General features: G+C 41.4%; 1 protein-coding gene across 1 annotated transcript in view; it reads left to right on the top strand.

Annotated features, from left to right (window-relative positions):
* The window catches only part of MYO1D (myosin ID), a 359,584-nt gene that overhangs the window by 129,458 nt on the left and 207,506 nt on the right, over window positions 1-22,620 (top strand). The window contains exons 13-14 of the mRNA XM_018064241.1: window positions 6,958-7,032; window positions 12,937-13,069. Of these exons, the coding sequence (XP_017919730.1) occupies window positions 6,958-7,032; window positions 12,937-13,069 (208 nt within the window). The remainder of the gene's footprint in view (window positions 1-6,957; window positions 7,033-12,936; window positions 13,070-22,620) is intronic.

Raw genomic sequence — 22,620 nt, forward strand, 5'->3', positions numbered from 1 at the left:
CATTCCTTGCTTTTCAAACATTTGTTAAAGACACATCATGTGTGGCCATACACAGTTTGTGGCATAGTTGACATTCGGTCAGCATCAGCTGATGCTTAAATAAACCATGGAAGTATGTTAGGAATTGGGATAGAAAGACGAGTAACATGGACTATGCCCTGATGAAGCTAACAGGCAGATACATGATAAGTCATTATAATGAAAGTGAAAATGAAGTTGCTCAGTCGTGTCTGACTCTGCAACCTCATGGACTGTAGCCTCTCAGGCTCCTCCGTCCATGGGATTTTCTAAGCAAGAGTGCTGGAGTGCAGAATGGAAAGGGTTAAACTGGAGAAACACAAGGCATTATGGGAACACTGTTGTTTGTTGTTGGTTTTACTTGCTAAGTCTTTGTGACCCATGGACTGTAGCCCACCAGCCTCCTCTGTCCATGGGATTTCCCAGGCAAGAGTGCTGGAGTGCAGAATGGAAAGGGTTAAACTGGAGAAACACAAGGCATTATGGGAACACTGTTGTTTGTTGTTGGTTTTAGTTGCTAAGTCTTTGTGACCCATGGACTGTAGCCCACCAGCCTTCTCTGTCCATGGGATTTCCCAGGCAAGAGTGCTGGAGTGCAGAATGGAAAGGGTTAAACTGGAGAAACACAAGGCATTGTGGGAACACTGTTGTTTGTTGTTGTTTAGTCGTTAAGTCTTTGTGACCCATGGACTGTAGCCCACCAGCCTCCTCTGTCCATAGGATTTCCCAGGCAAGAATACTGAAGTGGGTTGTCATTTCCTTCTCCAGGAGATCTTCCTGACCCAGGGATTGAACCCACATCTCCTGCATTGGCAGGTGGGTTCTTTACCACCGAGCCACCAGGAAAAAGCCTTGTGGGAACACTGAGGAGGAATAATTAACCCAGAGTGAGGAGTGTAGCCAAGCCTTGAAGGAAGTGATATTCCAGATGAGTCTAGAAAGTAAAAGAGGCTTAAGTGAAAGACAGAATTAGGAAGAGAAGGAGATGCGAGGGCATTCCAAGCAGAGAGACAGCAGGCATACAGGCCCAGAAGTGAGAGTCATCACTATACATGAAGAACTACTGGTAGTTGGGTAACTATATGAGCAAAAACCAGTTTTCACATATTATTCAAAAAAGTAAAATTCTCACAAGCTACATTTTCTGGCCACAGTATGATAAAAGTAGAAATTGGTAAGAAAATAAAACTAAAAACATATAACTTCCTTAGTCTTTTAGTTTCCTAGGGTTTCTATAACAAATGACCACAAATTGGTGGCTTAAAACAACAGGAATGTATTCTTTCATGGTTCTTCCTGACTCAGGGATCGAACCCAGGTCTCCTGCATTCCAGGCAGATTCTTTACCATCTGAGCCATCAGGGACACCCCACTATGGAGGCCACAAGTTTGAAATCTAGGTGCTGGCAGGGCCACACTCTAGATGCTTTAGAGGAAGATTGTTTCTTGCTTTCTTCAGCATCTGGTGGCTGCCTGCTTTCCTTGGCTTGTGGCTGTATTACTCCAGTCTCAGCCTCCATCATCACATTGCCACCTCCTCTTTGGGGTGTCTGTATTAAATCTCCCTCTGTTTCTGTTTTAAAACTACACTTGTGAATGCATCTAAGGCCCACCTGAATAACACAAGATGAGTTTCTTCTCCCAGGATCCTCAATGTAATCACATCTTTTACCATACAAGGTAATATTCAGTTTCCAGGGAATTTGACAAGGCTTCTCTGATGGCTCAGATGGTATAGAATCTATCTGTCTGCAACACAGGAGACCTGGGTTCGATCCCTGGGTTGGGAAGATTCCCCTGGAGGAGGGCATGGCAGCCCACTCAGAATTCTTGCCTGGAGAATCCCCATGGACAGAGGACCCTGGAGAGCTGCAGTCCATAGGGTCACAAAGAGTCAGACATGACTGAGCGGCTAAGCACAGCACAGCACCTCTTTCCAGGGAGGCATTTTTCAGTCTGCTACACTTAGCATGCTTTGTCCACCCACACTGCTTATTATCTGGTTTTTGTTTACAGTCCCCTGTTTTCCTTTCTCCTTATTTTTGATGCTGGGAATTCTATTCACATAACCCATTACAGGCAGAGATTAAACAACAAAAAATGGAAATGATCATCTCTATAAATGCCAAAGAGGCATTTGAAGAAACTTTAATGGCTGTTCCTGATTTAAATTAAAACTCTAGAATCATCCTCAATGGTGAAAAACTGAAAGCATTTCCCCTAAAGTCAGGAACAAGACAAGGGTGCCCACTCTCACCACTACTATTAAACATAGTTTTGGAAGTTTTGGCCATAGCAGTCAGAGCAGAAAAAGAAATAGAATCCAGATTGGAAAGGAAGAAGTAAAACTCTCACTGTTTGCAGATGACATGATCCTCTACTTAGAGAACCGTAAAGACTCCACCAGAAAATTACTAAAACTAATCAATGAATATAGTAAAGTTGCAGGATATAAAATCAATACCCATAAATCCCTTGCATTCCTATACACTAACAATGAAAAAACAGAAAGAGAAATTAAGGAAACAATTCCATTCACTATTGCAATGAAAAGAATAAAATACTTAGGAATATATCTACCTAAAGAAACAAAAGACCTATATATAGAAAACTATAAAACACTGGTGAAAGAAATCAAAGAAGACACAAATAGATGGAGAAATATACCATGTTCATGGATCAGAAGAATCAATATAGTGAAAATGAGTATGCTACCCAAAGCAATCTGTAGATTCAATGCAATCCCTATCAAGCTACCAACGGTATTTTCAGAGAACTAGAACAATAACTTCAAGATTTGTATGGAAATACAAAAAAAAAAACCTCAAATAGCCAAAGCAATCTTGAGAAAGAAAAATGGAACTGGAGGAATCAACCTGCCTGACTTCAGTCTCTACTACAAAGCCACAGTCATCAAGACAGTATGGTACTGGCACAAAGACAGACATATAGATCAATGGCACAAAATAGAAAGCCCAGAGATAAATCCACACACCTATGGACACCTTATCTTTGACAAAGGAGGCAAGAATATGCAGTGGAGAAAAGACAATCTCTTTAACAAGTGGTGCTGGGAAAACTGGTCAACCACTTGTAAAAGAATGAAACTAGATCACTTTCTAACACCATACACAAAAGTAAACTCAAAATGGATTAAAGATCTAAATGTAAGACCAGAAACTATAAAACTCTTAGAGGAAAACATAGGCAAAACACTCTCCGACATAAATCACAGCAGGATCCTCTATGACCCACCTCCCAGAATATTGGAAATAAAAGCAAAAATAAACAAATGGGACCTACTTGAAATTAAAAGCTTCTGCACAACAAAGGAAACTATAAGCAAGGTGAAAAGACAGCCTTCAGAATGGGAGAAAATAATAGCAAACGAAGCAACGGACAAAGAATTAATCTCAAAAATATACAAGCAACTCCTGCAGCCCAATTCCAGGAAAATAAACAATCCAATCAAAAAGTGGGCCAAAGAACTAAACAGACATTTCTCCAAAGAAGACATATAGATGGCTAACAAATGCATGAAAAGATGCTCAACATCACTCATTATCAGAGAAATGCAAATCAAAACCACAATGAGGTACCATTTCACGCCAGTCAGAATGGCTGCGACCCAAAAGTCTGCAAGCAATAAATGCTGGAGAGGGTGTGGAGAAAAGGGAACCCTCTTACACTGTTGGTGGGAATGCAAACTAGTACAGCCACTATGGAGAACAGTGTGGAGATTCCTTAAAAAACTGGAAATAGAACTGCCTTATGACCCAGCAATCCTACTGCTGGGCATACACACCAAGGAAACCAGAATTGAAAGAGACACGTGTACCCCAGTGTTCATTGCAGCACTGTTTGTAATAGCCAGGACATGGAATCAACCTAGATGTCCATCAGCAAATGAATGGATAAGAAAGCTGTGGTACATATACACAATGGAGTATTACTCAGCCATTGAAAAGAATACATTTGAATCAGTTCTGATGAGGTGGATGAAACTGGAGCTGATTATACAGAGTGAAGTAAGCCAGAAAAAAAAACACCAATACAATATACTAATGCATATATATGGAATTTAGAAAGATGGTAATGATAACCCTGCATGCGAGACAGCAAAAGAGACACAGATGTATAGAACGGTCTTTTGGACTTTGTGGGAGAGGGCAAGGGCAGGATGATATGGGAGAATGGCATTGAAACATGTAAATTATCATATGTGAAATGAATCACCAGTCCAGGTTCGATGCATGAGACAGGGTGCTTGGGGCTGGTGCACTGGGATTACCCAGAGGAATGGGATGAGGAGGGAGGTGGGAGGGGGTTCAGGATGGGGAACACATGTACACCCATGGCTGATTCATGTCAGTATATGGCAAAACCAATACAATATGGTGAAGTAAAAAAATAAATTTTTTTTAAAAAACCTCTAGAATCATAAAATAATATGGCTCAAAATTATCACCCCCATCTGCCAGACTAGCCGTTCGCATGGGGGTCGCACAGTTTTCCACTTTTTCTGGTGCTGTTTCCAGATTCCAGAATCCCAAAGAGGGAAGATCCAGTGATATACAGATGACCACCTCTGATCACTCAGGCCACACTCACCGGCTGCCCTCTTACAGCTTGGAGCCGCATAACTGCAGAGCTAGACTTAGAGGCCACGCGGGGCAGCCACTCTTTCACAGATGGAGACATTTGTGCACGCGTGCCATTCTTTCCCAGCATCAGACAGCAAGTTTACCGAATAGCTGAGACAGTACCTAGTGTCCAGACTCCCAGTCCAGAGAGCTAGCCGGGCCCATAGAGGAATATGTGATGCCTCCAATTCCCTTTCTGTCTCTCCTTAAGCCGTTCAACCCTTTTCTAGATTTTTACTGGGTGTCTTCTGTGTGCCCAATACTTTTTAAAGTATGGTCCCTGCCCATAAAGAGCTTTCCATGTAAGATGCATACGTACATGTGTGGGTTTGTGTGTGTAATAACACAGTATTAACACACACACGTATATATATATATATGCTATGCTTAGTTGCTTAGTCGTGTCTGACTCTTTGCAACCTTTTGGACTATAGCCTGCCAGGTTCCTCTGTCCGTGGGAATTCTCCAGGCAAGATTTCTTGAGTGGATTGCCATGCCCTCCTCCAGGGGATCTTCCAACCCAGGGATCAAACCCAGGTTTCCCATATTACAGGCAGATTCTTTTCCATCTGAGCCACCTGGGAAGCCCAAGAATACTGGAGTGGGTAGCCTGTCCCTTCTCCACAGGATCTTCCTGACCCAGGAATCAAACTGGGGTCTCCTGCGTAGAAGGCGGATTCTTTACCAGCTGAGCAGGGAAGCCCCATGTAGATGTAGATGTATATATATACACACATTTGTGTATATAGATAGATAGATAAGATACAAGAAAAGATAGTTGAAAATAATTTCCATATGAGTAATAACATGTGTTTTCAGAATAAGCAAATACCTTTAACGGTGTGTGATAAACCCAGATAGGCAGATGCTGATCGTTAGGTGCTAGGAATTATTCTAGGAAAAAGTGGGAAGGATGCTAGAAAGATTTTGGATCTTTAGCCCATTTGACTGGAGTGTATCCTTTTGTTGGCATAGAGAAGTAGAAACACCTAGAAAAGTAGATTGAGATCAAATCACAATGAGTCTAAAAGGTCAGAATAAGGACTTTGAATTGTAAGGGTCTGATGATATAGTAAGAATCAGGTGACTATGGGTTCAGTCAAAAGCTACTTGAAGGTACTAGGAAGAAGACCAAGGTTGGAGGAGGCAGGGAAATTATTTTGGGCCTAAAACTGTGCCCATGGGCAGCACAAAACTTTCTTGCAGAAAGAAACATGAGCGGCTGGAACAATATAAGACTGATGAGGCGTCAGAGTTAGAGACTGGAGAATTGTCTACAGCAAGGGTTCCCAACCTCTGGGGTCTAATGCCTGATGATCTGAAGTGGAGCTGATGTAATAATAATAGAAACAGAGTGCACAATGAATGTAATTCAGTTGAATCATCCCCAAACCATCTCCTACCCCCACCCCAGTCCATGGAAAAACTGCCTTCCACAAAACCAGTCCCTGGTGCCGAAAAGGTTGGGGACCGCTGGTCTACAGTGATGTGATTGTCCAGGAAGAAAATACAGTCAGGCAAGATAGGAGAGCTATAGGGAGCAGCCACCTCTAGAGTTACTATTTCCCTAACCTCTTAGCCTGTCTTGATCATACAGAGTCACCCTGTACTGTTACCCCCTCCCCACAGTTTACTCCCTCTGGATCCATGCCAGTGACTGCAGCAGGACAGCCCCTTGCCCACCAGCTGCAAGTTTACTTAGAGACCTTACTCACACCCCGCCCTCCACACCATGTGCTGACCTTTCCATTTCCTCCCAGCAGCTCCGCGCATGTGCCTGCTTCCTCGCCTTCATTTAATGTTGCCCTGTGTAATCTGCCTTCCTCTTTCTCTTCTGCTTATCCCAATCTTACCATCCTTTGCAGTTCTCCTTGGATCTTTTCTCCCACCCTGAACACAGTGAGCGAGCCTTAGGCAAGTCATCTCACCTCCTCACGGATGAGACTCTTAGATCCTGTACGTTGCCGTTTTGCTTTTATCGTAGGAATGTGGGATGGCACACACAGCTATCTTTTTAAAAGTCAGCATCTTGAGGTAAGCCACAAACCCATGGAGTGATGATCTTAGTCGTAGTGATGGCACTGATGTTTGGCCTCCTTTTGAGGGACAGAAACATCACTCTGTCTACAGAGTAGGTAAATTTGATATTCTTTAACTCAGAACTGGGTGGACAAGCTTTATACATGATTGATGGCATTATTTAACAATAGAAAGGCTTGTAGACTTCTAAAAAAGCTTCGAAATGGCTCTCACTTGGTGAATAATGTGTTTTCCGTGTTTCTTTTTTCTCAACTAGGTATTCTGTCGTTGGTTTTATTGACAAAAACAAAGACACTTTATTTCAAGATTTCAAGCGCCTCATGTATAACAGGTAGGATTAAAATTTTATTAATCGTCTTTATATTTAGCTTGCTGACACATATATTACATAATAGGTATGCACATGATTATTTCTTTGTGACAATTTTAAGAGTTTTCTGGCAACTTGTATACTTCTGTTTGATCATACTTAGTGAGTGAAATCGTCTGTTACTTTATGATGATAAAATCTGTAAACTCAGGGCAGGGACCCTGTTTCTAATAGTGTTCCTCGATTTCCCTTGGGTTTCCTCGGTTTCTCTCTTTACTGTTGCCATCCTTCTTGTCCCTGCCAGTGTAGTCAGCAGTCCTCAGGCCAGGTCAGTGGTGACGGGAGGGTGTCAGGTAAGCTCTGGACCAGCCGAAAGCTTTACACACTCTGATTCCCACTGCAGTGCCTTTGCCTGAAGCCAAGGGACCACCCTAATAATAGAGTGGCTCTCACATCAGTGGTGATCAATGCAGAGTGGATAGAATCTTCCCACAACCCAAGAAAACGTGAAAAAGTCATGGAGAAATAAAACCAAGCAAAGGATAGCTAGTTCACATCCGGTACAGATACTTCGGAAAGAAGGCTCATGAAGAAGAGAAGCTTCCTAGCCAACTGCTTCTTTTGGTTAAAGTGTCATTGCTCATGTATTAAGTCAGCTCAGCCCACTGGCCAGTAGGTCATCAAAGATGTATGCAGCACCTCTGAGCCGCACATTCCCTATGCTCTTGGGGTTCAGCTGCTGAAAAACACCTGGACAAAGTCCCTTCCCTCCTGAGGTCTTTTATTCTAGTGGAGATGACAGTTAATGATAAAAGACGGAACTTTCAGCTAGTGTCAAGTGTTAGGAAGAAAAACAAAGTTAGGTGAGAGATTGAGGGTATAGACCAAGAAGGGCCATAGAGGTGTTACAGGTAGTGTGGTAGGAAAAGGCTCCTTAAAAGAAAGGTCATTTGAACTGAGCCCAGAGTGAAGTGTGGGTGCAAACCATGAGTATGGGGGACAGCATTCAAAGAGAGAGAAAGACTAGTTCACCAAGATGCTAAGGTGGAAACGAGCATGGGTGTGTTGACCGCAGGAAGGTCAGTGTGGCTAAAATCAGTGAGGGGAGCGGAGAACAATCAGGAATGACTGCAGAGAGGTCCACAAGCCCTGCTCATAGAGAGTCCATGAGCCAGGTACAATGGGAAGCCACTGGAACGGATGATATGACGTCTGTTCTAAGGAAATCACTGGAACCGCTGTGTAAAACCCAGATGGTGAAGGGCAGGAGTAAACATGGGAAGACCAGGTAGGAGGCTGGTTTAGTGATCCAGGCTGGCACATGGGTGGTGGTGACAGAAAGGGAAAATGGTCCAAGTGGCTGATATTTTGAAAGTAGAACCAACAAGATTTGCCGATGGATAGAATGTGTGATGGGAAAAAAAAAAAAAAGAAGTCAGAGACGATGGGGACGGGATGCTTGGTTGCGGGAAAGACAGAGGAGGTGCTCATTTTGGGGGAAAATAAAGAGTACCGCTTCGAATATGTTTTGTGGGAGGTGTGTCCTGGACATCCATCCAAACAGGCAGTTGTGTGAAACTCAAGAGTAAAGGCGGGAACAGAGAAGTAAATTCATGGTCGTCCGTCTGTTGATGGTACTAAAAGCATTGTCCTGGTTGAGATTATCTAGGGTGAGCATAGACAAAAAATAAAAGAGAGAAGAGATTGAAGGATGAATCCCTGAGGCACTCCACCACTTAGTCAAGCAGGGAAGGAGGAACTAGCGAAGGGAGCTGAGAGCATGCCTGTGAGTTAGGGAGGAAGCCAGGAATCCGGTGTCAGGGTGGCCAGGCCCAGTGAAAATGATCAGCTGTGCCAAACACCATCAAGAGCAGAGTAATGGGAGGAGCAAGAGTCACCACTGGATTTGGTAACATGAAGGTCAGTGGAACCCTGACAACACTGACTTTAGCAGTGTCGTGAAGACAGATGTCTGACGGAAGTGGGTCAAGAGAATACAGAAAATGAGGATGAGGAGACGGTGGGTTTCAACCGTTTTTTTCAAAAGGTTTTGCTATAAAGTGGTTCGTCTGTGTGGATGAAGCCTCCAGGAGCAGAGAGAGAGCCATCAACCCTAGAAAGGCACAGAGGCGTGGGGGTCTGAGAGGGAACCCATGTAAGAACCAATTTGGGGGAGGAGAGACTTTCAGAAAGGAGTTTCAGTGAGTGGCTTATCAGGTACAATGCACTCATTTTGAAGGAGAAACCAAAGAGTCTGGCATTGCTGTGTATAAAAAATGTCAAAAAGTCAAATTGGAAAAACGGCCTCAGTCGTCCAGGGGCAAAGTCAGGGCGTGTTGCCCAGGGGAGGCAGTCAGGCTGTGTACCAGGAGGCCGCACAGGGTGGCATTCATTGTGTGCCGCGTGCTAAGTCGCTTCAGTCGTGTCCGACTCTTTGCGACCAGGCTCCTCTGCCCATGGGATTTTCCAGGCAAGAGTACTGGAGTGGGTTTTTGTGCCCCTCTCCAAAGGAACTTCAGGACCCAGGGATTGAACGTCTCCCGCGTTGGCAGGCAGGTTGTTTACCACTAGCGCCACCTGGGAAGCCCAGAGGTTCGGCTCACTGAGAGCAGCGCCACCTTCTGGCGGGTAACCCCAGCTCACAGGGCTAACGCAGAGACAGAGCAGCGCGTGGACTTACTTCCAGCAGACAATCAGGCAGTCCTAAGGGTCTCGCGGTATGAAACCCTTGCATTGGTTTACCAGCCTCTTCTTCCCTATTGGAAACCTGTCTGGGAAATTAAATAGAACTCTAGTTTATTAACTGACAGTGAAAAATATCATCCAGAGGATGCTTAGCTGCTTGGTAAGCCTGGAATCAGAACAAAGGAACTTAGATCTGAGTCTAGTAATTAAAGACATTTCACAGCAGGGATGGTCTTGCCAAAGGTATGAAAACATAAAACGTTGCCGCTTATTGTATATATTGCCGTAGTAGGACAGGTCTTGCTAGTGGGATGGAAAGTCTTGAAATCATTTTGATTAAAACTATCCTCTTAGTATTTAAATGGGCTGCCTTTGCCTCTGGATACTTTTTGAGACTTCCATGGCTAAATGACCTCGGTAAATTTTAATCCTTTCTTTATATCTGTTTAAAGAGTAATCCTTGGATCTCTAGTTCTGGAGCGTATGCATGCATGTATGCTTGCACGTGTGTGTGTAAAGGGAAGGAGACAGGAAGCAAGCAGGTGGCATGCCAGGTGCACGGGCCACTCTTTCCCTCTCTCTCATTAGCCAGCTAAGTTCTGCCTTCTCTGTTACACATACTGAGTTTCTGATAAATAAGCTTCCCCCTTTAAGGAAAAAGCTCTTTTAAATATTTGAAAATTATGTTGACTCACCAACCTCAAAGTTCTTTCTCTTTGAAAACAATTGAACTTGTCTATTTTGATTCATTGCACATCAATTCTACTGTTTGATGATATAATAATAATAATAGGGACTTTCCTGGTGGCCCAGTGGCCAAGAGTCCCTGCTCCCAATGCAGGAAGCCCGGTATGTTCCCTGGTCAGGGAACTAGATTCCACATGCTGCAACTAAAGACCTGGCACAGCCAAATAAAATAATAATAATAAACATCTTATTTCCTTCATTCCCAGCATTCACGCCACCCTTCATTCTAAGCAATGGCACCCCACTGCAGTACTCTTGCCTGGAAAATCCCATGGATGGAGGAGCCTGGTGGGCCACAGTCCATGGGGTCTCTAACAGTCAAACACAACTGAGCAACTTCACTTTCACTTTTCACTTTCATGCGCTGGAGAAGGAAATGGCAACCCACTCCAGTGTTCTTGCCTGGAGAATCCCAGGGACGGGGAGCCTGGCGGGCTGCCGTCTGTGGGGTCGCACAGAGTCGGACACGACTGAAGTGACTTAGCAGCAGCAGCACACAAGGCCAAAAGTGAGCAGTGTAGAACTGGGGATAGAAACTGCATAGACCCAAAGACAGTGACTTTCTGTCTTTGACATGCATCAGGATTTTCAAAGTGCACACACTCTACTTTCTGGAAATTCTATTAATATTCCTTTGATGTTACAAAGGCATTCGGGCACGATGGGCACCAAAAACTGAGAACTATTGCCTCAAGTTATCTCTCTGCTAAAGATTGGAATGGTAAAGTTAAGGAAAAGCAATATGCATTTATGTGGTCATTTTTATTGACATGTTATCTTTGGAAAATTATGGAATAGGACTAGAACGTAGTAAAACTGGGTCCATGAACCACAGATCATGCGTTATTTTATAGCCACATTTGATGGCAGTTGGCACAGCTTGCTGGCAACAGTCAGAGTCAGGAATATTTCTCTGCCTTCATTCACAGACTAGCCAGTCTTCACCTCACTGTTTATCTTCTTCGCTCTTGTCCATTCTGGCAGTTTGCTACTATTATTTAGAACCTCTATGTATGGAAATTTACTAGATGTTTGGGGAACCAACTCAATTTTCTCAATTTTATGCCAGGGAAAGAAAAGTGGGCAAAATGATGAGAGCAGTAAACACAATTAGCAGAAAAGATCCATGTTAAGCTTTTTTCTATTCTCAACCCCCAATTAAGAAAGAAAAAAATCTGATGAGAGAAGTTTTCAGGAAACAAGCAACATTTCGAATTCCAATAATTTCAAAATCAAAAGCACCAAGTGTTCTGTTAGTTTCAGGTATACAGCAAAGTGAATCAGTTATATATATACATATATCTGCTCTTTTTTTTTTCCCCTTATAGATCATTACAGAGCACTGAATAGTTTCCTGTGCAATACACAGTAGGTCCTTATTAGTTATCTATGTTATAGATAGTAGTGTGTGAATGTCAATCCCAACATAACATTGTAAGTCAACTATACTCCAATAAAAAGTTATTTTAAAAAAATCAAAAGCACCCAAATGAAACAGGAAGAAAATCAGAGCCAAATAAGGCATATATCACTTTTAGCCTGAAAACTGGCCTCAAGTTTAAGAATTGGATTGCAGCCATCTTAGTATCACATCAATAAAATATTGGAGCTGCCAGCACTACCTATAAGTGTGATCATAATTCCGCTGCAGTAAAGGGATTTATGGGAAGACGATGTAAAAGTGGTTATTTTCTGTTCCTCTCTGTATTTTTTGAGAGACCTGGCGTTTTGTGGTGTATACTGGATGCGTATTTGTGTCAATCAAAAGCTGCTTTCTTGAGGCGCAGACAGAGCGGACCTGTGGGCCCATCAGGGGAAGGGGAAGGTGGAATGAATGGACAGAGTGGCATTGCCATACGCTACCGTGTTTATCAGATAGCTGGCTGCTGGGAAGCTGCTGTGTGACACAGCGGGCTCAGCTAGGTGCTCTGTGATGACCAAGAGGGGCGCGGTGGGGCTGGGTGGAAGGGAAGTGTAAGAGGGAGGGGGTATCTGTATACATATAGCTGATTCACTTTGTTGTACAGCAGAAACTAACACATTATTGTAAAACAATTATACTCCAGTTTTTAAAAAAAAAATGCTTTCCCTTTCCTGATTTCTGACGTGACCTTGAGGATCATTTTCCTGTTTGTGATTGGTTCTCATTTTTGTAACAATCACCAAAACCATTTGATTTTAGGTATATGGTGTAAGAGCTATGTAAACTATTGAATATCCTATGTAATAATAGCAATGCAGTCGTTTAAAGAAATTGAAAGAATTTTTTGAAAGTGGCGTGGTTTAGACACAGCTTCTCATTTTGTGGTGTGGTACCTGCCATTATACTCTCAGCCGGATTTTCTACGTGGAATCATTTGTTCAGTCAGGCCTAGTGAGTTGCATCTGCAGTGCAGTTGTGGCTCCCAGGATACAGTTCAGCAGGAATGCTTAGCAATTCTTAACCCACTTATTTGAATGTAGCGTTCAAGCCCCTCTTTCTGTGCTCCTCAGTTCAAATCCCGTGCTGAAGAATATGTGGCCTGAAGGCAAACTGAGCATTACAGAGGTGACCAAGAGACCACTGACCGCTGCCACCTTATTTAAGAATTCTATGATTGCTTTGGTAGACAACCTTGCTTCAAAGGTAAGTACTTTCATTTTAAAATACCCGTTTTATTTCATGGATTCCCTCTTGACATATGTTAATGAGAAAGGTATGTATAATATTTGCTTTTTAGGTAATTATAGTAAATCAAATTGAAGAACATGTATTTTAAATGAATGTTATAACAATTCTTAATACTGTTTTTTTTTGTTTTTTAACATGGCTTGGTGAAACAGTTGTTTGTGTCCCAGATGAATGATCTTCTCAAATTTAAGCCTTTTATATTGTTGTCATCAACGGGAAAGTCTTAATGTAATCTTAAAAAAATAAAAACCGTATACTACAGGTATAGTATGTGCCTGATGAAAGAAATTTTAGCCCTGTGCTGAAGACAAGGCCTGGCTTTAAAAAAAATCTTGAGTTAAATTATCATGTACCATCCTTATATTGTATCTGAATACAAATTACAGATAGAGTTTTAAGAGGAAGTTTAGTATTTAAGTGTTATCCTTGGGCTCTTTTAAATAGTTGAAATAAAAAGATGCACTATGGGCCGTCATTTCTGCTTTTTATTCTTCCTTTGAGATCCCATACTGTTTGATAACTTTAGTCTGAGATTTTCTTCCCCTTGAAGAACAGATTTCTACTCTTAACTGCTGCTGTTGACAAGTTTGATAAATTAGGCAGCATTCTGGGGCTCATTATTTTTAGTTCCTTCATTTTTATCTTTCTCCTGGTGTTTTTCCAGTGTATTTTTTCTTCTTCATTTTTATCTTTTTTTTTTTAATCAACTTCCTCTCTAAAAACTTAAATCTATATTATTTTTGGTTACTTCACTGTGGATAAATTAGGCAAATGCCATAAGAATACATCTCTTCAGTAGCTTTCTGTTCTTTTCGTCAGGATTCTTTGGCCTCAGGTGACAACAAATAAGAACAGTGTGTTGGCTTGTATAATCAAACTGCCAGAAAACCAGAAAGGGTTAAGGATACCAGAGCTGTAGACCTGAATACCCTTAAGACCCTCCTCTTGTCCCTCAGCTTTTCTCTGCAAGTCAGCTTCAACCTGCCTCATCCTGCAAGAAAAGTGAACCTAGAAGAAAGACGTGGGACACGAGATAGAGAGTCGCACACAGAAGCTTATAGAATGTACTTTATAAAACACATTCATTGTAAATATATTGTTTGTAAAATATGTTCAAGTTAATTAACCAGAAAAGAGTCATTTTTATTGTCAATATTTGGTAGTTCAATGTTCATTTTCTAACATTTGTTTATTTGTGGCTGTGCTGGGTCTTCACTGCAGCCTGCAGAGGGTCTTCATTGTGGCATGCAGGCTTTCTCTAGTTGTAGCACAGAGGGGCTTCGCTTGTTACGGAGCCACAGGCTCTGGGGCGCACGGGCTCCAGGAGTCGCGGTGCGTGGGCTCAGCAGCTGCAGCTCATGGGCCCTAGAGTGCAGGCTCAGGAGTCACAGTGCACAGGCTTTGTTGCCCTGTAGGATGTAGGATCTGAGTTCCTCGACCGCGTATCAAACCCATGTCCCCTGCACTGGAAGCTGGACTCCTAAGCACTGGTCCACCAGGGAAGTCCTGTTACATTTTTTAAGTAAAAATTCTAGGACCATTTATCATTTCTGTATGGAGAATTGCATTCAGCTGCTAAACAAATGAACCCCACCTCCACCCCCAAATTAATGGATTAAACAGAAGAGACATTTATTTCTCTCTGTATAAATGAAGTACGGAAGCAGGTATCCCAGCACTGGCATAGCAGCTCTAAGGTTGTTAGAGACCCAGGTTCCTTCTGTCTTTCTCCTCTACTATCTTAATGCTTGGCATCCATCCCCCTGGTCCAAGATGGCAGCTGGAGTGTCTTCCTTTTTAAAGAGACTTCCTGGAAGCCTCATATAGTACTTTAGCTCCATCTCATTTGGTGTACTTAGTTGCCAGAGAAGCTGGGAAGTGCCTTTCATTCTGGTTAGCATTGCTCCCAGCTAGAAGCAAGTATTCTGTTTCAAAGTAGGAAAAAAGTACTGTATATATGAGGTAGGCAGCTAGCCTAGCAGTCTCTGCTACAGCTCCCCAGTCTCTGTGTGTAGAGATAGGAAATGAGAGAGGGAGGAGGGATAAGCAAAAGAATAGAGACAACCCATCAGTCCAGAAAGCCAGTAAACCACAAAATTCATGTGACTCACCCTATTGCAGTGTTCATGTTACTGCCATGGTCTGGAACTGAACCTGCAATAACACCAAGGTTTTGCTGTGTTGTTCATAGGAGTTATTATATCTAATTAATACTCTGCAGAAAGATTAAGAACAAAAAGGTAGATAAAGACATATCAAGCCCCCTCCCCCAAGAAAACTGGTGAAGGCAGTATTAATGTGAGAGAACATAAAATTTAAGGGGGAAATCTATTAAATACAGATAGACTAGTAATAATAAAAAGAAAATACTCAATAAAGCCATTTTGAACTAGGTACCTAACAATACAGCCATGATGGTACTTAAATTCTAAAAACCCAAAAAAAAAGAAGACCCTGAAAAATGTAAAAGGCGGAAAAGGCAAAATTGACAAGTTCACAATTCTAGAGGGAGATTTTAAACCGACTCTACCAAAAACTGATAGATCAAGCAAAAACCTTAGCAAGAGTGCAGAGGCTTTGAAAACCAAATTTAAACTTTAATCAAAAGATCTCTGTACCCAGAGGATAGGAAATACATATTCCTTTCAAGTATACATGGAACATTTTTAAGAAATGACCATAAGCTAGAGCACAAAGGAAGTCTCAACTGTTTTAACAAATATATATACAGGGGTATTCTCCATCCTCACAACAAGTAAAATAAAAACCAGCATTTTAAAGTGTTGTTTTTTTTTTTAATATGCTTGGGAACTTTAAAAAAGTGTTCTCCCAAGTAACTCACAGGTTGAAGAAGAAATATCAATGGAAACTACAAAATATGTGGAACTGCATGACAGAGAATTTATCAGAATCAGTAGAATACTCCTAAAGTGGTCCACTTGTTATGCCTTTATTAAAAACAAACAGACAAAAAAGGAAGATCAAAAGTAAATGAGATTAGATACAATTCAAGAAGTCAGTAAAGGGAATCCAAGGAAAATCTAAAGAAAGTGAGAAAATAATTTTTAAATAGCAAAAACTAAAAGTAATAGATCAAAAAATTAATTAGACCTTTTAAAAATTGATTTTAAAAAGAGAAAACAATATTCAGAATGAAAAAAGGTTACAACCTCTATATTACAGAGATTTTTTTTTAAGCATCAGACTATTACAAACAGCTGTATGCCAATGAATCTTAAAAATTAGTTTTCTAATAATAGAATGTGTGTGTGTGCTCAGTTGGGTCCAACTGTTTGCAGCCCCATGTACTGTAGCCTGCCAGGCTCCTCTGCCCATAGAATTTTCTAGGCAAGAATACTGGGGTGGGGTGCCATTTCCAACTCCAAGGGGTCTTCCCAACTCAGGGATTGAACCTGAATCTCTCATGTCTCCTGTATCGGCAGGAGGAATCTTAACTGGCACCGCCTGGGAGGCACTAGTTTTCTAGAATAATGGTATCAAGATTAACTCAAGAAGAAATAGAAAACCTGAATAAATCAGTAACCTTAGAGATTCTGAATCGCTAATCAGAAGTCTGCCTTCTTCCAACTCTGCCAAGAACTTCAGGCCCAGATGGTCTTATAGATAAGTTTTATAAATCCTTCAAGGAGCCAGTAATTCCTATCATACATACATGGTTTTGGAGGATGGGAAGAAGAGAGGCCACTACCCGATTTATTTTGTGAGATTACTATTACCTTAGTACAAGGTTAACATGAAAGAAATGAAATTAGACGTGAGTTTCACCTAGGAACGTAAACATGAAGAGTTTTAAAATACATGTGAGTAATGCATTTGATGGCAATGGGGTGAACAAAGCGGCCTTTTAAAACCAACTGAAAACAACCAGAAAGTTAGGTAAACTGTAAAAAACCAACTTCCTGGATACAGTCATGAACTAACGAGAAAGCAAGGAATATGTAGGCCAGGTGCTGAGTGAAGGCAGAAATTAACTGAGGGAAGGGAAAAGTGAGGAGAGCACCATGCTGCTTTCCCCTCTGGGCAGTTGTTGAAGTGGGTACCTTTACGTGTGGGTACCTGTGAGTGTGGGTGTCCAAGTACTGGGTCCTTGAAGGGAAGCCCAGGGCCTGCTCAGAGTAGGGGATTACAAACCACATGCACACTCACAAGTATGTACACACCAGCTGCACAAAGCTAGGTCTCTAGAGGGTCGCCTCTTCTAAGGGCTAGCTCCGGAAAGAATCCCTCACTGTCTGAAAGGAAAACTGCCTGCCTTGGTCTTTGGCACTGAGCCAAGTGGGGTGAGTGAACCTCCCTTGAGAATTAATAATCATAAGCCGGCTTTGATGAGATCTGTAGTCCAAACTCATACCTAGGTGGCCTGAAAAGGCTGAAGCCAACAATTTAAAGTGGTCCATCCGGGTCTGGTATTGCCCCCGGGCATCTGATGAAAGCAAAGAGAGGAAACCACCTTCCTACCAGACCTTAAAGAAATAGAACTTCCACAGATGGTGTTCTAAGGAAAATAAGCAGTTCATAGTAAAGGATCACCACACATATAAAGAAGCAAGACAGGACCCAAGGGAGGTGAGACTAAACACAGACTCATGAAAATGTCTTATACAGAATTATCAGAAAGACTGCCAGAATGTTTAATGTGTTTCAAGAAATGAAAGTCCTGAAAACATGAGAACTAGTAACTGAGAGCAAGTGACTGGGCGATTGATAGAAATAAAAGCTCAATAATTAAAATGTAGAACTCAGTGGATAGCTTTAACATTGGTTAAGACAAAGCTGAAGAGAGAATAGGGAAATGAAAGACAGAATTCAAAGAAATTATCCAGAATTTCACTTAGTCCAAGAAATGAAACTTCTAAAAGACATATTAAGAGACATGGAAGATAAAATGGAAAGGTCTAATGTGCATCTAATCGTGGAGAGGAGAGAATGGGCAGAGCAATATTTGAAGAAAAAGAAAAAGAATTTCCAGAATGACGAAAGAGACAAGTCAGGAAGCCTAGTGTATCCCAAGTTAGAAAAATTAAAGGAAATCTGCCCCCAATCCTCTAGTGAAACCCCAGAATATCAAAGACCAAGAAAATACCTTAAAAGCAGATTAGCTTTGAAGGAGTAACAGGCCTAGAGAAAATAAATCAAAATTCTATCCTGAGAGAGTTTATTTTTCATGAACAACAAAGAATCTTTCTGAAAAAATAAAAACAGAACCACACTGAAGGAAATTCCGTGGGAACTTGAATAGAATTTATATCCTACTGTTGTGTGAAAATTATATAAATCTTGTTGTTCAGTTGCTCAGTTGTGTCCAACTGTTTGTGACCCCAGGGACTGCAGCACGCCAGGCTTTCCTTTCCTTCACATCTCCCAGAGCCTGCTCAAACTCTTGTCCATTGAGTCAGTCCTCTGTTATCCGCTTCTCCTCCTGCCTTCAATCTTTCCCAGAATCAGGGTCTTTTTCAATGAGTTGGCTCTTCATGTCGGTGGCCAAAGTATTGGAACTTCAGCATCAGTCTTTCCAGTGGATAATCATAAATAGGTTTATTTCCTTAAGGATTGACTGGTTTGATCTTCTTGCAGTCCAAGGGACTCTCAAAATCTTCTCCAACACCATAGTTCAAAGGCATCAATTCTTTGGTGCTCAACCTTCTTTATGGTGCAACTCTTACATCCATACATGACTACTGGAAAAACCATAGTATAAATCTTAATTATGTCAAATTGGTTCATAATGCTTTTCAGGTCTACTATGTTCTTCTACTGCTCTATACATTCATTCTATTAATTCCTGAGAATTTGATATTGAAACTCCAACAAAAATCTTAATTTATCTACTTAAAAATATTGTAATATATAGTGGAACTATATGTATGTAAATATATTTCCATACATATATATGGAAATATATATGTAACTTTATTCTGTCTCCTATAAATGTGTTATCATAGTTCTATAATTTAAAAAATAAAATAGATAAAAAGCAAAGAAAAAGGAAATTCTAAAGGATATATATCAGGTAGGAGGATGTCTGGTTACTGAATGAAAGTCTGAAATGCAAAATGAAGATCAAAGAAATTGGTAAATATGTGGATGCATATAAATCAACTGACTCTATAAAATAATATTATATTTGATTTAAAATGCAGGTTAAATAACACAATAGTATATAAACTGGAAAGGTGAGTGATTATATTTCAAGTGTTTAAGGTCCTTGGTTGTTCAGGAAAAGGATAAGTGTATTGATTAGCTTATGACTGTCATAAGTACATGTACAATTTTCTAGTGTGGTCGTTAAAATAATAGAAATGAGTTTTTAACTTACAAGCTAGTAGTTGGGGGTAGGGGAAGTCAGAATGAGAAAAGAATCATCAGTCCTAAAAAACATAGGAAAGAGGAGACAGAATAACATAGGAAAGCTGGGACAAATTAAGATGTTAGAGAAAAATCCAAATATATTAATAAGTATAGTGAATGTAAATGGAGCAAAATTGTCAAATCAGATTAAAGAAAAAGAATACAGATACATTAGAAAAAGCAGAGGAACCAGAGCTCAAATTGCCAACATCCGTTGGATCACAGAAAAAGCAAGAGAATTTCAGAAAAACGTCTACTTCTTCATTGGCTACACTAGATCACAACAAACTGTGGAAAATTCTTAAAGAGATGGGAATACCAGACCACCTTACCTGCCTCCTGAGAATCCTGTATGCAGGTAAAGAAGCAACAGTTAGAACCAGACATGCCACAACAGACTGGTTCAAAACTGGGAAAAGAGTACATCAAGGCTATATATTGTCACCCTGCTCATTTAACTTATATGCAGAGTACATCATGTGAAATGCTGGGCTGAAGCTGGAATCAAGATTGCTGGGAGAAATCAATAACCTCAGATACACAGATGACACCAGAAGTGAAGAAGAACTAAAGAGCCTCTTGATGGAGGTGAATGAGGACAGTGAAAAAGCTGGCTTAAAACTCAACATTCAAAAAACTAAGATCATGGCATCCAGTCCCACCACTTTATGGCAAATAGATGGGGAAACAGTGACAGACTTTATTTTCTTGGGCTCCAGAATCACTGCAGATGTGACTACAGCCACAAAATTAGAAGACACTTGCTCCTTGGAAGAAAAGCTGTGACAAACCTAGACAGCATATTAAAAAGCAGAGACATTACTTTGCCGACAGAGGTCCATATAGTCAAAGCTATGGTTTTTCCAGTAGTCATGTATGGATGTGAGAGTTGAACCATAAAGAAGGCTGAGTGCCAGAGAATTGATGCTTATGAGCTGTGGTGTTGGAGAAGACTCTTGAGAGTCTCTTGGACTGCAAGGAGATCAAACAAGTCAATCCTAAGGGAAATCAATCCTGAATATTTATTAGAAGGACTGATGCTGAAGCTGAAGCTCCAGTACTTTGGCTACCTAATGTGAAGAACTGACTCCTTAGAAAAGACCCTGATGCTGGGAAAGATTGAAGGCAGAAGGAGAAGGGGACTACAGAGGATGAGATGGTTGGATGGCATCACTGACTCAATGGACAGGAGTTTGAGCAAGCTCAGGGAGATGGTGAAGAACAGGGAAGCCTGGTATGCTGTAGTCTGTGGGGTCGCAGAGTCAGACACAACTGAGCGACTGAACAACGACAGATACATTGCCACTTATTAGTGACATCTAATCCTAACAGAAAAGTTGAAAGTTTATGTTTTAAAAGATGTATCAGGCAAATTCTGACATTCTGAAATCACCTTAATCAAATTTCAGGACCTACAGTGGCTCAGCAGTGAGCTGTCTGCCTTCCATGGAAGCGCCAACCTGTTTTCCATTCAGCTTGTAACTACTGAGTTTAACTCCTCAGGATTCCAGACCAGAGTAGAGTCCTGCGTCCTAGGACTCAGGCTCCAGCTTTCATCCCCCAGACCCCTCAAGGCTGCCGGCAGCTGTGCTGAGCGTCACGGCTGCCTCTATAGATCGGCAGACAGTTGCCTCGAAAATAAAAGCAGACCTCAAGGCCAGCTTTATCCCCCCTGGACTTTAGTCTTCTTGGCTATGTTATTAGCTCTTCATGCAATGAAGATTTCGCCCATCCCCCCATAATTTTGTATAGCACTTTTTTCCTAGTGACTTTCTCAGGAAGGTTGATAGGAATTGCCTAGTCCTTCATCACTGGAAGTGAAAGTCCCTAACTCCTGCTTTTTTGAGCTCACACAGCGGTTTTTTTTTTATTAAAAAAATTTTAATTATTCATGTATTTTATTGACATATAATTGACATATAACTATCCGTTTTAGGTGTACAACGTGATGACTTGACATTTGTATATTTTGCAAAATAATCACCACAGTAAGTCTAATGAACATCCATCACCATACATAAACCATACATAAACTTTTTTATGGCAGAAAGTGAAGAGGAACTAAAAAGCCTCTTAATGAAAGTGAAAGAGGAGAATGAAAAAGTTGGCTTAAAGCTCAACATTCAGAAAACGAAGATCATGGCATCTGATCCCATCACTTCATGGGAAATAGATGGGGAAACAGTGTCGGACTTTATTTTGGGGGGCTCTAAAATCACTGCAGATGGTGATTGCAGCCATGAAATTAAAAGACGCTTACTCCTTGGAAGGAAAGTTATGACCAACTAAGATAGCATATTCAAAAGCAGAGACATTACTTTGCCAACTAAGGTCTGTCTAGTCAAGGCTGTGGTTTTTCCAGTGGTCATGTATGGATGTGAGAGTTGGACTGTGAAGAAGGCTGAGCACCGAAGAATTGATGCGTTTGAACTGTTGTGTTGGAGAAGACTCTTGAGAGTCCCTCAGACTGCAAGGAGATCCAGCCAGTCCATTCTGAAGGAGATCAGCCCTGGGATTTCTTTGGAAGGAATGATGCTAAAGCTGAAACTCCAGTACTTTGGCCACCTCATGCGAAGAGTTGGCTCATTGGAAAAGACTCTGATGCTGGGAAGGATTGGGGGCAGGAGGAGAAGGGGACGACAGAGGATGAGATGGCTAGATGGCATCACTGACTCAATGGACATGAGTCTGAGTGAACTCCGGGAGTTGGTGATGGACAGGGAAGCCTGGCGTGCTGCGATTCATGGAGTCGCAAAGAGTCAGACACGACTGAGCGACTGAACTGAACTGATAAGAACTTTTAAGACTCTCTCAGCAACTTTCAAATGTACAATATAGTATTATTAACTATAGCGCATAGTATTTTTAAACACATGTCTCATTGCCACCTAGATTATAAGTCTTTTGAATCTAAGGAATGACTTCGTCTAATCTTCTCTCTCTTGATACCTCATGGGCTTCCCTGGTGGCTCAGCTGGTAAAGAATCCACCTGCAAAGCGGAAGACCTGGGTTTAATCCCTGGGTTGGGAAGATCTCCCAGAAAAAGAAACGGCTACCCACTCCAGTATTCTGGCCTGGAGCATTCCATGGACTGCATAGTCCATGGGGTCGCAAAGAGTCAGACACGACTGAATGG

Source organism: Capra hircus, chromosome 19, assembly GCF_001704415.2.
Source record: "Capra hircus breed San Clemente chromosome 19, ASM170441v1, whole genome shotgun sequence".
Taxonomy (NCBI): Eukaryota; Metazoa; Chordata; class Mammalia; order Artiodactyla; family Bovidae; genus Capra; species Capra hircus.